This window comes from Heterodontus francisci, chromosome 12, assembly GCF_036365525.1.
Source record: "Heterodontus francisci isolate sHetFra1 chromosome 12, sHetFra1.hap1, whole genome shotgun sequence".
Classification (NCBI taxonomy): Eukaryota; Metazoa; Chordata; class Chondrichthyes; order Heterodontiformes; family Heterodontidae; genus Heterodontus; species Heterodontus francisci.
The window spans coordinates 105,947,077-105,962,933 of NC_090382.1; the positions used below are offsets into that span (position 1 = coordinate 105,947,077).

The following is a 15,857-nucleotide window of genomic DNA, read 5'->3' on the forward strand; positions in this document are numbered from 1 at the left end:
ACTACTTCTATGTCCACCATTGGGGAGATGGAGTGTGTAAATAAAGGGTGACAAGTTTCAGTTATAAGTCTGAACCTAAGAATTTATAAGTAAGTGCAGAGTGTGATGACTTTAAAGTTGGTCTGAAAGACGCCTGTATATCCTGGTCCAATTATACCCCTGATCTCTAACTCCGCTGCACCTGAAGACTACACTTGGTCTAAACTCTCCATGTGCAATGTCACCGAGCATTGACTAGTGCTTTACTATAAATAACAAGGGTGTTCAAAGTAAATTAAGATTGAAGGGGAGGGTCCATGCTTTGGGTCAGACAATAAACCTGTTCAAGTGGATGTTTGGGTCAGCATTTAATGGCACTAATCTCAATAAAGCAGGGAGCTTTCTCCATGTTCTAGCAAGCATTCCTCCTTTAAAGAAACGCAACCAGAAATTGGTGAGTTGATCATTGCTGTTTGTGCAGAATGGCTGTGTTTTCCACATAACAGTGACTGCATGTCAACAAAGAAAAATGAGTTGCATTTATATAGCACTTTTCACAACCTTGAGCTGCCCAAAGTACTTTACAACCAAGCTACTATTGTGTTATAATGCAGGGAAACATGTCAATTTGCATGCAGCTAGGTCCCGCAATTAAATGACTGACCAGATAATCTGTTTTACATTAAAATAAGAACAAAATACTGCAGAAGCTGGAACTCTGAAATGAGAACAGAAAGTGCTGGAAATACTCAGCAGGTTCAGCATCTGTTTTACACTATCTGTTCTGATGAAAAGTCATTGACCCAAAATGTTAACTTTGTTTCTCTCTCCACAGAGGCCTCCTGACCTGCTGAGTATTTTCAACATTTTCTATTTTTATTTCAGATTTCCAGCATCCGCAGTATTTTGCTCTTGTTGTCCATTGTAGTTATTCACCTGAGGAATAAATGTTTGGCAGGACACAATTGGCCAGGGCACAGAGAACGGCCCAAAAAAACAACTCGTCTAAAGCACTTTAAGATATTTGACAATGTGGCCTGCTGAATAAATCTGAAAACGTTTCCTCCCCATACTGTATTTTTTGTTCATTTTTTGAATGGAATTTAGCACAGTTCTCCATATATCACTGGTTACCTGGTACAAACACTGAAGGTCTTGCATAGATTTATACGTTGCCATATCTTGTTAATCAAGCAAATCACTGCTGTCTTTCCCAGGATAAGGACTTTGGAAAACATGCCTTGCACAAAGGACATTCCAATCCCCCAGCAGAGGTAACTTCCAGCCTGAAAACATACCAGCATTTTACGCTGGAAAAGGCTTACCTGGGGGAGGACTTCTTCTGGGCTTTCACCCCGGTGGCAGGTGATTTTATACGTTTCCGATTTTTTACACCAGTGAAAGTGGACAGGTAGGTTGGAATATTAAGTAGATCTAATGCTCTGTGTAACACGACATCGACTTGTATTTCTATAAAACATTTACCATGGTAAAACGTCCCAAGGTGCTTCACAGGAGTGTTATTGAACAAAGATTGACACCGAGCCACATCGAGATATTTGGACAGGTGATTGGTCAAAGAGATGGGTTTTAAGAAGTATCTCAAAGGAGCAGAGACGGGTTTGGGAATGGAATTCCAGAGCTTAGGACCTTGGCAGCTGAAGGCACAGCCAGCAATGGTGGTGTGATTAAAAGAAGCCAGATTTGTAGGAGCACAGATATCTCGGAGGTTGTCGAGCTGGAGGAGATTAGTAATAGGAAGGGGCGAGGCCATGGAGGGGATTCAAAATGTTAATTTTTTTTTAAATTGAACCTTTGCTTAACTGGGAACCAGTGTAAGTCAGCAAGCACAGGGGTGATGGGTGAAAGGGACTTGGTGTGAATAAGGACCTCACATTTACATAGGGTAGAACGTGGGAGTCAGGCCAGGAATGTGTTGGAATAGTCTAGTCTTGAGGTAACAAAAGCGTGAATGAGGGTTTGAGCAGCAGATGAGCTGAGACTGGGTGGAATTGGGTGATGTTAGAGAGTTGGAAATGGTCCATCTTAGTGATGGCACAGATCTGTGGTCGGAAGGTCATCTTGGGGTCCATTGTGATATCAAGGTTGCAACCTGTCTAGTTCAGCCTCTGACAGTTGCCAGGGAGAAGGGATGGAGTCAGTAGCTAGGAACAGAGTTTTTGGCAGGGACTGAAAACAATGGCTTTTGTCTTCCCATACTGAGATGGAGGGATTTGGATGGTGACAGCACCTTCACTACAAGAACATAAAAATAGGAGAAGGAATAGAACACACCCTCGAGTCTGCTACACCATTCAGTACGATCATGGCTGATCTTCTGCCTCAACTCCACTCTTCTGCCTACTCCCCATATCCCTTGATTCGCTGATAGACCAAAAATCTGTCTGTCTCAGAATTAAATATACTTAATGAAGGAGCATCCACAACCTTCTGGGGTAGAGAATTCCAAAGATTCACAACCCTCTGAATGAAGAAATTTCTCCTCAGCTCAGTCTTAAATAATCGACCCCTTATCTTGAGACTGTGCCTCTGTGTTCTAGATTCCCCAGTCAGGGGAGCACTCTCTAAATGCCTCCCCTGTCAAACAGCTTCAGAATCTTGAATGTTTCAATGAGATCGCCTCTCATTCTTCTAAACGCCAGAGAATTTAGGCCTAATTTACTCAGCCTTTCATCATAGGACAACCCTCACATCCCAGGAATCAATCTAGCAAACCTTCGCTGTTCCACCTCCAATGTAAATATATCTTTCCTTAAATATGGAGAACAATACTGCACACAGTACTCCAGGGAGGAATTTCGTGCTCTGCCCCCAAACGGGTTTGGAAGCAGGGAGAGTATGTCATCAGGTGGGATGGTGGTGGGGGGGTTGCGGGGAACCCTACCACCTTGCCACCTTCCTGCCTCCACCGAAATTAAGTCGGGGCACGAGGGCCTGTAAACAGCCTTCCTGCCCTGCTGTCAATTGAGGCCCTTAAGTGGGCATTAATGTGAAGTGGGGTCCCTTGTTAAAGAGCACAGTGCCTGAATGAGGGACCCAGCATCAGGAAGGATGGGCCCGCTGGGAGCCACCCTCTTGCCCTTGCTGACGACCTACCTACATTCCCTCCACTACCACCCCTACCCTAAGAGACCCCTCCCGCCCTGTCCTACCTGTGGCCTGGGTCCAGCACCACTCCTGTGTCTCATATGGGTGCTCCACCATCAGAAGCCATCACCTCCGCGGTGGCGCTGCTTAGTTAAAAACCTGCCAGCCTCTGGCCAGCAGCTCTTAGAGGGCAAAACCTCTGTTGCCGGGATCCTTGATCCCGTGGAAAGCCCGCCACTGTCCAGTTAAGTGCCTAATTGGCACATCATTCAGCAGGCCTCCCACAGAAGGAACAACACGGGTACATTTTTGCTGGAGATAGAGACCCGCATCGCCTGGATAAACCCCCGGCCTGGGTGTGGTCTCACCAAAGCCCAATACAATTGAAGCAAGACTTCCTTATTTTTGTACCCCAATCCCCTTGCTATAAAAGCCAACATGTCATTTGCCTTCTTAATTGCTTGCTGTACCTGCTTGCTAACTTTCTATGTTCCTTGTATGACTATAGTTGTGTCTTTGAAAACCAACATTAAGAAGTTTCACGCCTTTTTTTCATTCATTCATGGGATGTGGGCGTCGCTGGCCAGGCCAGCATTTATTGCCCATCCCTAATTGCCCTTGAGAAGGTGGTGGTGAGCTGCCTTCTTGAACCGCTGCAGTCCATGTGGGGTAGGTACACCCACAGTGCTGTTAGGAAGGGAGTTCCAGGATTTTGACCCAGCGACAGTGAAGGAACGGCGATATAGTTCCAAGTCAGGATGGTGTGCGACTTGGAGGGGAACTTGCAGGTGGTGGTGTTCCCTTGCATTTGCTGCCCTTGTCCTTCTAGTTGGTAGAGGTCGTGGGTTTGGAAGGTGCTGTCTAAGGAGTCTTGGTGCATTGCTGCAGTGCATCTTGTAGATAGTACACACTGCTGCCACTGTGCGTCGGTGGTGGAGGGAGTGAATGTTTGTAAATGGGGTGCCAGTCAAGCAGGCTGCTTTGTCCTGGATGGTGTCGAGCTTCTTGAATGTTGTTGGAGCTGCACCCATCCAGGCAAGTGGAGAGTATTCCATCACACTCCTGACTTGTGCCTTGTAGATGGTGGACAGGCTTTGGGGAGTCAGGAGGTGAGTTACTCGCTGCAGGATTCCTAACCTGCTCTTGTAGCCATGGTATTTATATGGCTACTGCAGTTGAGTTTCTGGTCAATGGTAGCCCCCAGCATGTTGATAGTGGGGGATTCAGCGATGGTAATGCCATTGAATGTCAAGGGGAGATGGTTAGATTCTCTCTTGTTGGAGATGGTCATTGCCTGGCACTCGTGTGGCGCGAATGTTACTTGCAACTCATCAGCCCAAGTCTGAATATTGTCCAGGTCTTGCTGCATTTCTACACGGACTGCTTCAGTATCTGAGGAGTCATGAATGGTGCTGAACGTTGTGCAATCATAAGTGAACATCCCCACTTCTGACCTTATGATTGAAGGAAGGTCATTGATGAAGCAGCTGAAGCTGGTTGGGCCGAGGACACTAAAATATAGTGTCATTATAGTGACATTAAAAAATATTCTGCTTTTCTGTTGCTACCAAAGTGAATAGCCTCACACTTCCCACATAATACTCCATCTACCACCTTCTTGCCCTCTCACTTAACTGGTCTATATCTCTTTGCAGCCTCTTTGTCTTCCTCACAGCTTACATTCCCACCTAGCTTTGTATTGTCAGCCAACTTAGATGCATTACCCCCAGTCACTTCATCTAAGTCATTCATATAGATTGCAAGTAGCTAAGGCCCCAGCACTTATCCTTGTGCCACTAGTTATCCCTGCTCTCCTCTTCCTGTCCATTAACCTATCCTCCATCCATGCTAATATGTTGCCCCCAACTCCATGAGCCCTTATCTTGTGGGTTAACCTTTTGTGTGGCACCTTATTGGATGCCTTTGGAAAACTGGGTATACTACATCTACTGGTTCCCCTTTGTCTGCCCTTGGAGTTTTTTGAGGATGTAACTCTAATAAACTTGTCAAACACCATTTCCCTCTTGTAAAACCATGTTGACTTTGTCTGATCATAGTATGATTTTCTAAGTGCATTGTTAAGACTTAATAATAGATTCCAGCATTTTCCCAACGACTGATGTCAGGCTAACTGGCCTGTTTTTCCCTGTTTTCTCTTTCCCTCCTTTCTTGAATAGTGGTGTTACATTTGCTAACTTCCAATCCACTGGAACCATTCTAGAATCTATGGAATTTTGGAAAATAATAACCAGTGCATCCATTGTCTCAGCAGCTACCTCTCAGAACCCTTGTCAGGTCCTGGGGATTTGTCAGCTTTTAGTCCCTGAAGTTTCTCCAATACTTTTCCTGCGCTGATATTAATTTTGTGTTCCTCACTCTTGGTTATCCTCTGTTTTTGGTATGTAATGTTTGTCTTCTACTGTGAAGATAGACACAAAATATTTGTTCAATGTCTGGCATTTCCTCATTCCCCATAATAATTTCTCCTGGCTGTGCTTCTTTATTACCTTACTTTAGCTACTCTCCATTATAAGAACTTTTACAAGTATATATAATCATTTTTTATATTCCTGGCTAGTTTATTCTCCTTTTTTTTCTTTTTATCAATGTTTTAGTTGCCAGTTTTAAAACACACTCAATCCTCAGACTTTGCAACTCTGTAAGCATCTTCTCTTAATCTAATACTGTCCTTAACTTCCCTAGTAACCCATGGATGTATTTTTGTTGAACATTTTGAATTGTTTCTTTAAATGATCCCCATTGTTTATTTACCATCATATCTTTTAATCTATTTACCCAATCAAACCTAGCCAGCTCTCCCCTCATACCTACGTAATTGGCTTTGTTTAAGATTCTTGGTTGGGACTGGAGTATGATGCTTTCAAACTTAATATGGAATTCAATTGTGTTATGATCACTTTTTCCCCCAGAGGATCTTTCAATATAAAATTACTAATTAAACCTGCCTCATTGCACTATACTAGATCTAAAATAGCTTTATTCCTGTTTGGTCTCACAACTTATTGTTCAGGAGTTTGTCACAAAAGCATTCTGCAAACTCAACTTCCAGATATCCTTTGCCAATCTGATTTGTCCAGTCTATATGAAGCTGAAGTCTCTGATGATTATTACATTGCCTTTGTTACAAGCTCTAATTATTTCTTGCTGAAGGCTGTGTCCAACAGTATAACTAATGTTAGGGGGCCTATAAACTACTCCCACCAACGTTTTCTGACACTTGTTATTCCCAATCACTCACTAATTCTACTCCCTAATCTTCTGAGTCACTATCCTTTCTCAGTGCTGTCCTTATGTCATCCTCTACTATCAGGGCTATTCCTCCATTTTCATTCTCTGTCTTTTTGAAATGTTGTGTATCCTGGAATATTTATTTCCCAACCTTGGTCACCTTGCAACCATGTCTCTAATGGCAATTGGAACTTAACCATTTATCTCTTTGTGCCACTAGTTTATCTGTCTTATTACGAATACTTGTCTTAGATACCATCTGGAGTCATGATGTCTTTATCTGTTCAACCACGCACTTGCCTCCACCTTTGATGCCCTAGTCCCAAATTAAACCATTACGCTCGATCAACTTGGCCATTCTCCCCAAGTGACCATTCCTGATGTGTCAGCCTAGACCAGTGTTGTCCTGATGCACTGACCACTCACCACATGTGGCTAATTATATTGCTGATGTAGTAAATAAAAATTGAGTAATGGGCACTCACTGTCTATTGTAGCACGTGATCTCAATACTTGTATTTGCACAGTGTGTGCATGTGAACTTTAATCTTTTTGTACATTTGTTGGTAAAATGGTGAGACGAAAAGCAGAGTGTGACTGTTTTATGTGGCTACTTTCCTTAGCTTCTGAAAGGTGGGAGAGTGTTGTTCGATAAATATACCCATGTGAAGTACATTGACCCATACTGTGAGAGCAGAGCGTGTGTGAAATATTTTCTATTAAAATTAGTGCATGTGGCTAAATCATTGTGACCCTAGCCACACTTATGACTATTCAGCGATTCCTATTGCACAACACTGGGCTAGACAGTGAGCCTTGGGCTGTCCAACTGGAGAGAGGGCTTCACAACTGGACTTCTCCTGACCTCCACATGTCCAGAGCTATCAGGAGATGGAACAGTTGACTCGGCAAGGACCACAATGAAGTTCTAGTCTGTATGGCTCAGTATGATTCTGGGCCAAGTTCAGAGCTATCAGAGATGACCCTAGGAATCAAACTTTAGGGTTAAATTATGAGGAATGTTTGCTAAGACTAGCCTTGTATTCCCTTGAATGTGGAAGATGAAGGGGTGATCTGATCCAGGTATTTAAGATGATTAAAGGATTTGATAGGGTAGAAAGGGAAAAACTGTTTCTTCTGATGGAGTGCAGAGCAAGGGAGCAAAAAATTTTGAGCTAGGCTGATCAGGGATGTTATTAGGGAGCACTTCTTCACACAAGGGCTGGTGGAAATCTGGAACACTCTCCTGTTGAGGCTGGGGGTCAATTGAAAATTTCAGAACTGAGATTGATAGATTTTTGTTGGGCAAGGGTATTAAGGGATACGGAAATAAGGCAGGGGTAGTTGAAGTTAAGATGCAGATTAGCCATGAACTATTTGAATGCCAGAACAGGCCCAAGGGGCTGAGTGGCCTCCTCCTGTTCCTATATTCCAGTATATCAGCCTCCTGAAAAAAACAAAGCAATGTGAAAACAGTTACAAGAGTTGATCTCTAAAATTTTGATTTAAAAAAAAAAATTGGCTGTACCCTTGGATAATTTTTTTAAATAGACTATAGTGCAAATAAATGGTTCCAACACTGAGGGGTTGATCTGATAGAGGTCTTTAAAATTATTTAAGGCTTTGATAGAGCAAACGTAGAGAATATGTTTCCTCTTGTGGGTGAGCCTAGAACTTGGAGCCATAAACATAACATAGTCATCAGTAAATTCAATAGGAAATTCAGGAGACACTTCTTTACCCAGAGAGTGGTGAGAATGTGGAACTTGCTACCGTAGGGAATAGTTGAGGCAAATAGCATAGATGCATTTAAGGGAAAACTAGATAAATACACGAGGGAGAAAGGAATAGAAGGATATGCTGATAGGATTAGATGAAGGGGAATGGGAGGCTCGTGTGCGGCATAAACACATAGACCAGGTGGGTTTCTGTGCTGTAAATTCTCTATGTAAAGCTTATTCCCCAGTGATTGAGCTCAGTTAACATAGTATATAATGTAAAATAAAAACAAAATGCTGAAAATACTCAGCAGGTCAGGCAGCATCTGTAAAGAGAGAAATAGTTAAAATTTCAGGTCGATAACCTTTCGTCTAAACAGTTCTGACATGAAGATCATTGACCTGAATCATTACCTCTGTTTTTCTCTCCGCAGATGCTGCCTGACCTGCTGAGCATTTCCAGAATTTTCTGTTTTTATTTCAGGTTTGCAACATCTGCAGTATTATGCTTTTGTAATACAGTGATTGGCTAAGCCACTTTGACAAAAGGCTGTTCTGTGTGTTAGTCATAGTTCAAGATAGAGAGATACAGCACTGAAACAGGCCCTTCGGCCCACCGAGTCTATGCCGACCATCAACCACCCTCTCTCTCTCTTTCTCTCTCTCTCTCTCTCTCTCTCTCTCTCTCTTTCTCTCTCTCTCTCTCTCTCTTTCTCTCTCTCTCTCTCTCTCTCTCTCTCTCTCTGGCACGCTCCTTCTCTCTCTCTCTCTCTCTCTCTCTCTTTTTCACGCTCTCTCTCTGGCGCTCGCTCTATCTTTCGCTCTCTGGTTCTGTCTCTCTGTCTCTCTTTTCCCCCCCCCGGCGTTCTCTCTCTCGCTCACTCTGTCTGTGTCTCTGGCTCTCTCTCTCACTGTCTGGCTTGTGCATCTGTGTCTGGCCCTGACCTGCACCCCCTCTCACTTTGGAGCTGTAATGCTCTCTCTCTCCTTCTCTTTGGCTCTCTCTGTCTCGTATTCAGAGACAAAGCTGGGTTGAATGTGAAATCAGATTGTGCTGTTTCTATCTGCAGCATAGGCACTGAATTGCTCTTTGAATAGATGGGGGTAACTGCAGGGAGAATGGAAAAGGACACCCTGATGAAGACGAGGGGCTGTCTCTACATCATCTTGGAAGAGTTCATACTAGTTCTGTTGAGTTGGAGCTATGTGGCGCAATCAAGCGTGTAAAACATGATGGTGATCGCCAGAATGGTTGGTTCTGGTACAAATGTAACTTGATCTGGCCTGGTTCACTTTCTGACTTCGTAAGTCCAACCTCTTTTTTTTTCTGTTTTTTTTTCTCAGGTTTTTCTTTCGCAGTGGGAATATCGAGCATCCTGGTGACAAACTTTTCAACACCACAGTTGAAGTTTTGCCTTTTGATGTAAGTCCTTTTTATGATGAGACTTCTGAAAACCTATAATGTTTTATAATTGCAGGAAACAGCACCCGAGGAGTTAAAACCTCAGGTGGTTTCACCAAGGAAAACACCTGATGTTTTAACTTCTTGTGCTGTTCCCCAGGGTGTCGGTCAAAGGAGAAGCCATGATCAGAGACCAGGTACGTTGGCTGCAGTTGGCTTCACAGGCACAAGTTGCCAAGGAAAACACAATAGGGAGTCAAAGGGGCTATGTGGCTGCAGATTTCACATTACGTAGCAAGCGTCATCTTCCACCATCAGAGATTGTTTATATGTTTAACGTTGATGAGGAAAATGCAGTCTGTTTCTGTACATTTTCAAAAGTTGCTGAATGACATATCTGAGCTGACTTTATGCCAGTGTTTTAGTCCAATTTTGTCGTCGTTGGGTAAAGTTTCTGGAACTCCTGACCTAACAAACACTGTGGGAGCAACTTCACAGACTGCAGAGGTATAAAAAGGCAGCTCACCACCACCTTCTCGAGGGCAATAAGGGATTGGCAATAAATGCTGGCCTAGCCCACATCCTGTGAATGAACCTTTAAATAATTGGTTTCAGCTTTTCAGCCAATAGAACGCTTCTGTGGTTTAAGTTTCTCCCAGCCAGCAGCAGAGAAACTAAACTAGTTTTCAATCCGCCACCTGCTCATGGTTCAAGAAGCTCACTTCTGTCTTAAGGTCAATGTACAGAGAGAGTGAGTGACACATTTATTATTTTATGCCTTGTATTGCCTTCAGTATAGAAGGTTGAGGGGTGATTTAGTTGAGGTGTGTATAATGATAAAAGGATTTGACAGGGTAGATAGAGAGAAACTATTTCCTCAGGAGTCTGGAACAAGGGGGCATAACATTAAAATTAGATCTAGACTGATCTGGCATGAAATCAGAAAACACTTTTTCCACACACAGGGTAATGGAAATCTGGAACTCTTTCTCCCCCCCCCCCCACCAAAAGGCTGAGGGGATGTCAGTTGAAAATTTTCAAGACTGAGATCAATAAATTTGTCTTGTATGAGTTTTTATGGAGAAAAGGTGGGTAAATGGAGTTTTGGTACATTTCAGCCATGATCTAATTGAATAGTGGAACAATCCCAAAGGGCTGGATGGCGGCCTCCTGTTCATTATGTGTCAAGAATAATGGGAATGTATGAGTTTATTTGCTAATTTTATTGAAATTTTTATCCAAATTATCTTTCCACCTTCACATATGACTGCTTGCAGGCAATTTCACCATGAAAAGTTGAACAATCTAAACCTTATCTTAATCTCGACCAATGTCCTCATGTGCAGATTCACTCGATAACTATCCATAACTTTTTCTTTCTCCAATCCTTTCCCTCCCCACTCTGGAGAACCATTTGCTTTGAGTTGGTGCTTAAGGGTAAAGGGTTATTCCTTCCAACAGTAACAACTTGCATTACATATTAATGTTGTAAAACATTCCAAGTTGCTTTACAGGAGCGTAAGTCAGACAAAAAGATGGGTTTTAAGGACTGTCTTAAAGGAGGAAAGAGAGGCCAACAGGCAGAGAGGTTGAGGGAGGGAATTCCAGAGCTTAGGACCAAGGCAGCTGAAGGAGTGAGCTACAGGCCAGAATTGTCGGAGAGCTGAGATTGCTGAGGTTTTTGGGACGGAGGACGTTACCGAAATGGGGAGGGGTGAGGCCATGGAGGAAATTGAAAACCAGGATGAGAATTATAAAATTGAGGCATTGCCGGACTTGGAGCCAATATGGATCATCATGTCGGTCAGTGCAGGTTGCACTGTAAAACACTGAGAAAATTAATATCTTAGACGACGATACATGGCCAAATGCTTTTAATGGACTCTATCTTCATTATTCTGGTTCACAGACAGAACAGACATGGAAAGAAACCTTACTGGATGGTAAAGAGAAGTCTCCCAAGTACCAGAGAACGGAAGATGGGTATATCCGAATCGGTAAGACTCTTAGACATAAGATGTATGACATTTAGTTTTGGGGTTTCTATTTGTTTCACAGCATCAAAATATTTTATGTAACTTGCATGCTTGATGAGCAGGATTGGAGTGTAGTTAGTTACAAGTCTCAGCACAACTTGGGCTAAGAGAAATGGGGCAAATAATAGCTGATGTGAAACAAACTTGGGGCACTTGGGCCTTATGGGATATGGTAAGCAGATGGGAAAGTGAAGTTGAACCAGAAGATCAGCCATGATCGTTTTGAATGGCCGAGTAGGCTCGATGGGCCATATGGTCTACTTGTGATTAGGCTTACCAGGTCTTTCAATCCTTTCCTTGTGTTTCAGCTTCCTTCACGAACGGTATCGCTGAGGGAGTTGTAGATCCATTGTTTGGGCCACTGGAGGTCGTTCGTCTGTCCACCCTGTCGGACTCACCGGTCTGGGTGATACTTAGTGAGGTATTTCTCCATCCATCACTCCACTGTTGGCTGTCTCAATGCTATGCTCTGGAATTCCCTCCGTAAACCTCTCTGCCTCTTTACCTTTCCTCCTCATTTAAGATGCTCCTTAAAACCTACCTCTTTGACCAAGGTTTTAGTCACCTGCCATAACATCTCCTTAAGTGGATTGGTGTCAATATTCTTCTGATAATCAGTCCTTGTTTTTTACTACTTTAAAAACACTATATAAATGCAAGTTATTGTTAATATCTTACACTGTGGTGGTTAACGGTCAGGGCTTGGAATCTTGGTTTTGATTTGAGATTGATTTCTGCATTGGAATGTTTTTCCTAAAACAGGAAGTATGAGATGGGTTCAATCGAAGGTCCATTTGATTCACTGCGTCTAGGTTACCAACCCTCCTGTGTCTTTTTTTTTACCATACTAGGTATTTAGTCACACAATTCCTGGCAGCCCTCTGCAGCTGTTGAACACCTGTGTACAGAAATAATTCCTGTTACCTGTGCTACATTTCCCTTTCACATTGCTGACCCACTCTGCCCCCCTTATCCCGCTGGTTTGGCCTTTTGAAATGTAGTCAGTGTTGTAAATGTAATGACGAACTCAAGTTCCTGATGTCCAAAATTATCTTTGTCCCTTCTCCAGGGCAGGAATAAAGAGAAAAAGAAAGAACTTGCATTTCTGTAGCATCTTGCACAAGCTCAGGACATCTCAAAGTGCTTAACAGCCAGTGAAGTACTTTTGTAGTGGAGTCACTGATACGATATAGGGAAACATGGCAGCCAATTTGCGCACAGCAAGGTCCCACAAACATCCATGTGATAAGTGACCAGATAATCTATTTTCAGTCAAATTGATTGAGGGATAAATATTGGCTCAGGATACCAGAGAGAGCTCCCCTGCTCTTCAAATAGTGGCCATGGAATCTTTGACATCTACCTGAGCGGGCAGATGGAACCTCGGCTTAACATCTCACCTGAAAGACAGCGCCTCTGTCAGTGCAGCACTCCTCTGGGAGTGTCGGCCTGGATTCTGTGCCCAAATTTCTGGAGTGGGACTTAACCCAAAAGCCTCTGACTAAGAAGCGCAAGTGCTACCCACTGAGCCACAGAATATCCTATAACTGTGGCCAGCACCTCTTGCTGTAAATCCATACCCAGTACAGCAGCAATATAATCTCTCTAGAGTTATATCCTATCCCTCTACTGGTATAATCCTGTATTTATTTTGGTTGTTTTATTAATGTTTGCTCATTTCTGCAGAAAAAAGGTTATGGGGTGGCCTTTAAAATATGCAAGGGCTTGATAGGGTAGAGAAGATGTTCCCACTTGTGGGGGAGACCAGAACTAGGGGCTATAAATATAAGATAGTCACTAATAAATCCAATAGGGAATTCAGGAGAAACCTCTTTACCCAGGGAGTGGTTAGAATGTGGAACTCACTACCCAAGAAGTAGTTGAGATGAATAGCATAGATGCATTTAATGTGAAGCTAGATAAACACATGAGGGAGAAAGGAATAGAAGGATATGATGATAGAGTGAGGAGAACAACAGTTGGAGGATGCTTGTGTGGAGCACAAACAACAGAATGGCCCAGTTGGGCTGTATGGCCTATTGCTGTGCTGTAAAATTCTATGTAACAAAAAAAATGTGCATTTTATCACACAATAATTTGTGACAATATTCTGCAATTCCTTTCAGATATTTATAAAGAAAGCTGAGACTTAACAGGAGAGAAGATTTAGTTTTGACCATGATGGAGTGCAACTCCCCTCCAGACTGGAGCGTGGAATCTCCGTTCTTAGATCATCGATTTCATTGCAGAAAGACTGTCACCTGTTGATCAATCCAGGCAGAGCAGGAGAGGGGGATACCTCGAGTGATGCAAGCTCCCTCCTCTTCCGCCCAAGAACTGTATACACTGACACATCCACAAACAGCTCATGCCTGGCGTGACACCATTTTATTCTCAACTGAACAAAGATTGTGTGAAAACAAAACCATTTATAACGGGAGCTTCCATTCTGATGCACACTGGTTCAATTTATCAAAAATGGCACCATTTTTAACCTGTATCTTGCTGATTGTATTCACTGCGAGATGCTGACTGATGGACACTTTCACTTCAGAGCAACATAGTGACCGTCTCTAAATGAAGGGGGATGGGATAGGGAGTGTTGCGAAGTGAAGGAGGGGGGGGTAGGGAGCATCTTTAACTGAAGCCTGGAAAATGAGTGTCTCTTCAGGGATTTATCCAGATCATTTACGTACTTATTTTTACTTATTTTAGAGTCAATTTTATATCCACTAAAATCATTAGTATTTCAGAAGTAAGCCTGATTGCTGACTCTTAATTATCAGACAATTCCTGAAATATTTAACTGGAGTCGGAGTTCACATGGATTCTTTGGAAATGGATGCTGGATAAATTCCTGTTTCCCATGTAGATTTGCTGATTAAATGTGGGGGAAAGAAATTAGTTTTTTGAGGGGCAGTTTTACTGTATGGCAGTTTGACCCTTTTACTGCTGAACTGGTGGTGCAGAAATTTGATGGAACAAATTACATGTTAATGCTCTGCTCCAGATTCTCTAGGCTGTTGAGGGTTAGACTGAGTCAAGAACTAATTCATTTACTTTGCCTAATGAATACAGATCTTTGTTTTCAAATCCGTGTCAACCAAAACAATGCTGTACCAGATTCTTACCAGATATGCTTACCCACTGTTTTTTTTCAGGTTTGCACTTGCTGCTGTTCAATATTCAGTGTATTAACAGCTAATCTGTACTAATGCTTTGTCTTTCAAAACATCATTAACATATTGTTTGCCTTTGCTCCATGACCTTTTGGTCAGCTATGTGGCCTGGTCCAATCTGGACCTCCTTTGTTATCTCTTGCCCCACCCCCACCTCACTTGCTTATAACCTGTGACTTTTCTAATATTTGTCAGTTCCGATGAAGGGTCACTGACCCGAAACATTAACTCTGCTTCTCTTTCCACAGATGCTGCCAGACCTGCTGAGTGGTTCCAGCATTTCTTGTTTTTATTTCTGTACCAGATTCTGTTCTTAATAGTCCAAAGTTGAAGGGTCTGAATGTTACCATGCCAATAATTGTACCATGAAAGTTGGTGTGAATTAAAAATAGAGGATGTTCTGTGATCACAAACTTTTCACGTAAAATTATTGATGGGTTAATTCTACTCCTAAGATGTTTTAACAGTAATAAAGTTCACAGCGAATGGATGAAAGAATTTAATATATTCATTTTATAAACTCTACTGTTTTACACAATCTGTAAATGAGTTCCAGTTTGTAGATAATAAATATGTATTGTTAATAATGCATAATTGTGGATGGAGGAAAATCATTGCAGTCAAATGATCACGAATTAGTCTGAGTAATTCTAGTTAACCTGAATATTCAGACTTAATTTGAATGTGGACTAATTGTTCTCCAAATGGCTTTTGTTCCGAACAGGTGAGAAATGTGTTGAGGGGTCTTTTGCTGTCTTTACCTTGTCTTATTGTAACAGGGTTTTATTTTTAAACACTGTTTTGAGCTCCCCTTTTGTGAATTCTTGTTCACAGCTTTCCAGTTATAAGGCAAAGAAATGAGCACAAACAGGCTTTCTTTGGTTTAAAGAAGAAAAGTGAAATTTATTAAACTTGCTTAAACTCTAATATGGTTCACTCCTATGGATATACACGTGCCCACGCTAGCATGCACACGCGATATACACATGCAGATAGGGACAGAAAAGAGAAGAAAAGATAAAGTGCAACAGTTTGGGGCAATATCTTGTTACTGTGCTTCGAGTTCACTGTAGTCCTTGATTGAAGATGTGGTCTTGCATTTCGTTGGGGCCCAGTATTCTTTTTAAACCTTGTTCACATAGAAGACTTTTCTCTCTTTGAGTTTACATGTCTTCAATGATTTCCA

At 42.4% G+C, this 15,857-nt stretch overlaps 1 protein-coding gene across 1 annotated transcript in view; it reads left to right on the forward strand.

The window, feature by feature from the left end:
• Positions 1 to 15,598, forward strand: part of mgat4b (alpha-1,3-mannosyl-glycoprotein 4-beta-N-acetylglucosaminyltransferase B) — an 88,984-nt gene extending 73,386 nt beyond the window's left edge. Inside the window, exons 8-12 of the mRNA XM_068043107.1 lie at positions 1,197 to 1,390; positions 9,399 to 9,477; positions 11,366 to 11,453; positions 11,801 to 11,913; positions 13,619 to 15,598. Of these exons, the coding sequence (XP_067899208.1) occupies positions 1,197 to 1,390; positions 9,399 to 9,477; positions 11,366 to 11,453; positions 11,801 to 11,913; positions 13,619 to 13,645 (501 nt within the window). The 3' untranslated portion in view covers positions 13,646 to 15,598. The remainder of the gene's footprint in view (positions 1 to 1,196; positions 1,391 to 9,398; positions 9,478 to 11,365; positions 11,454 to 11,800; positions 11,914 to 13,618) is intronic.
• The last annotated feature ends 259 nt before the right edge of the window (positions 15,599 to 15,857 follow it).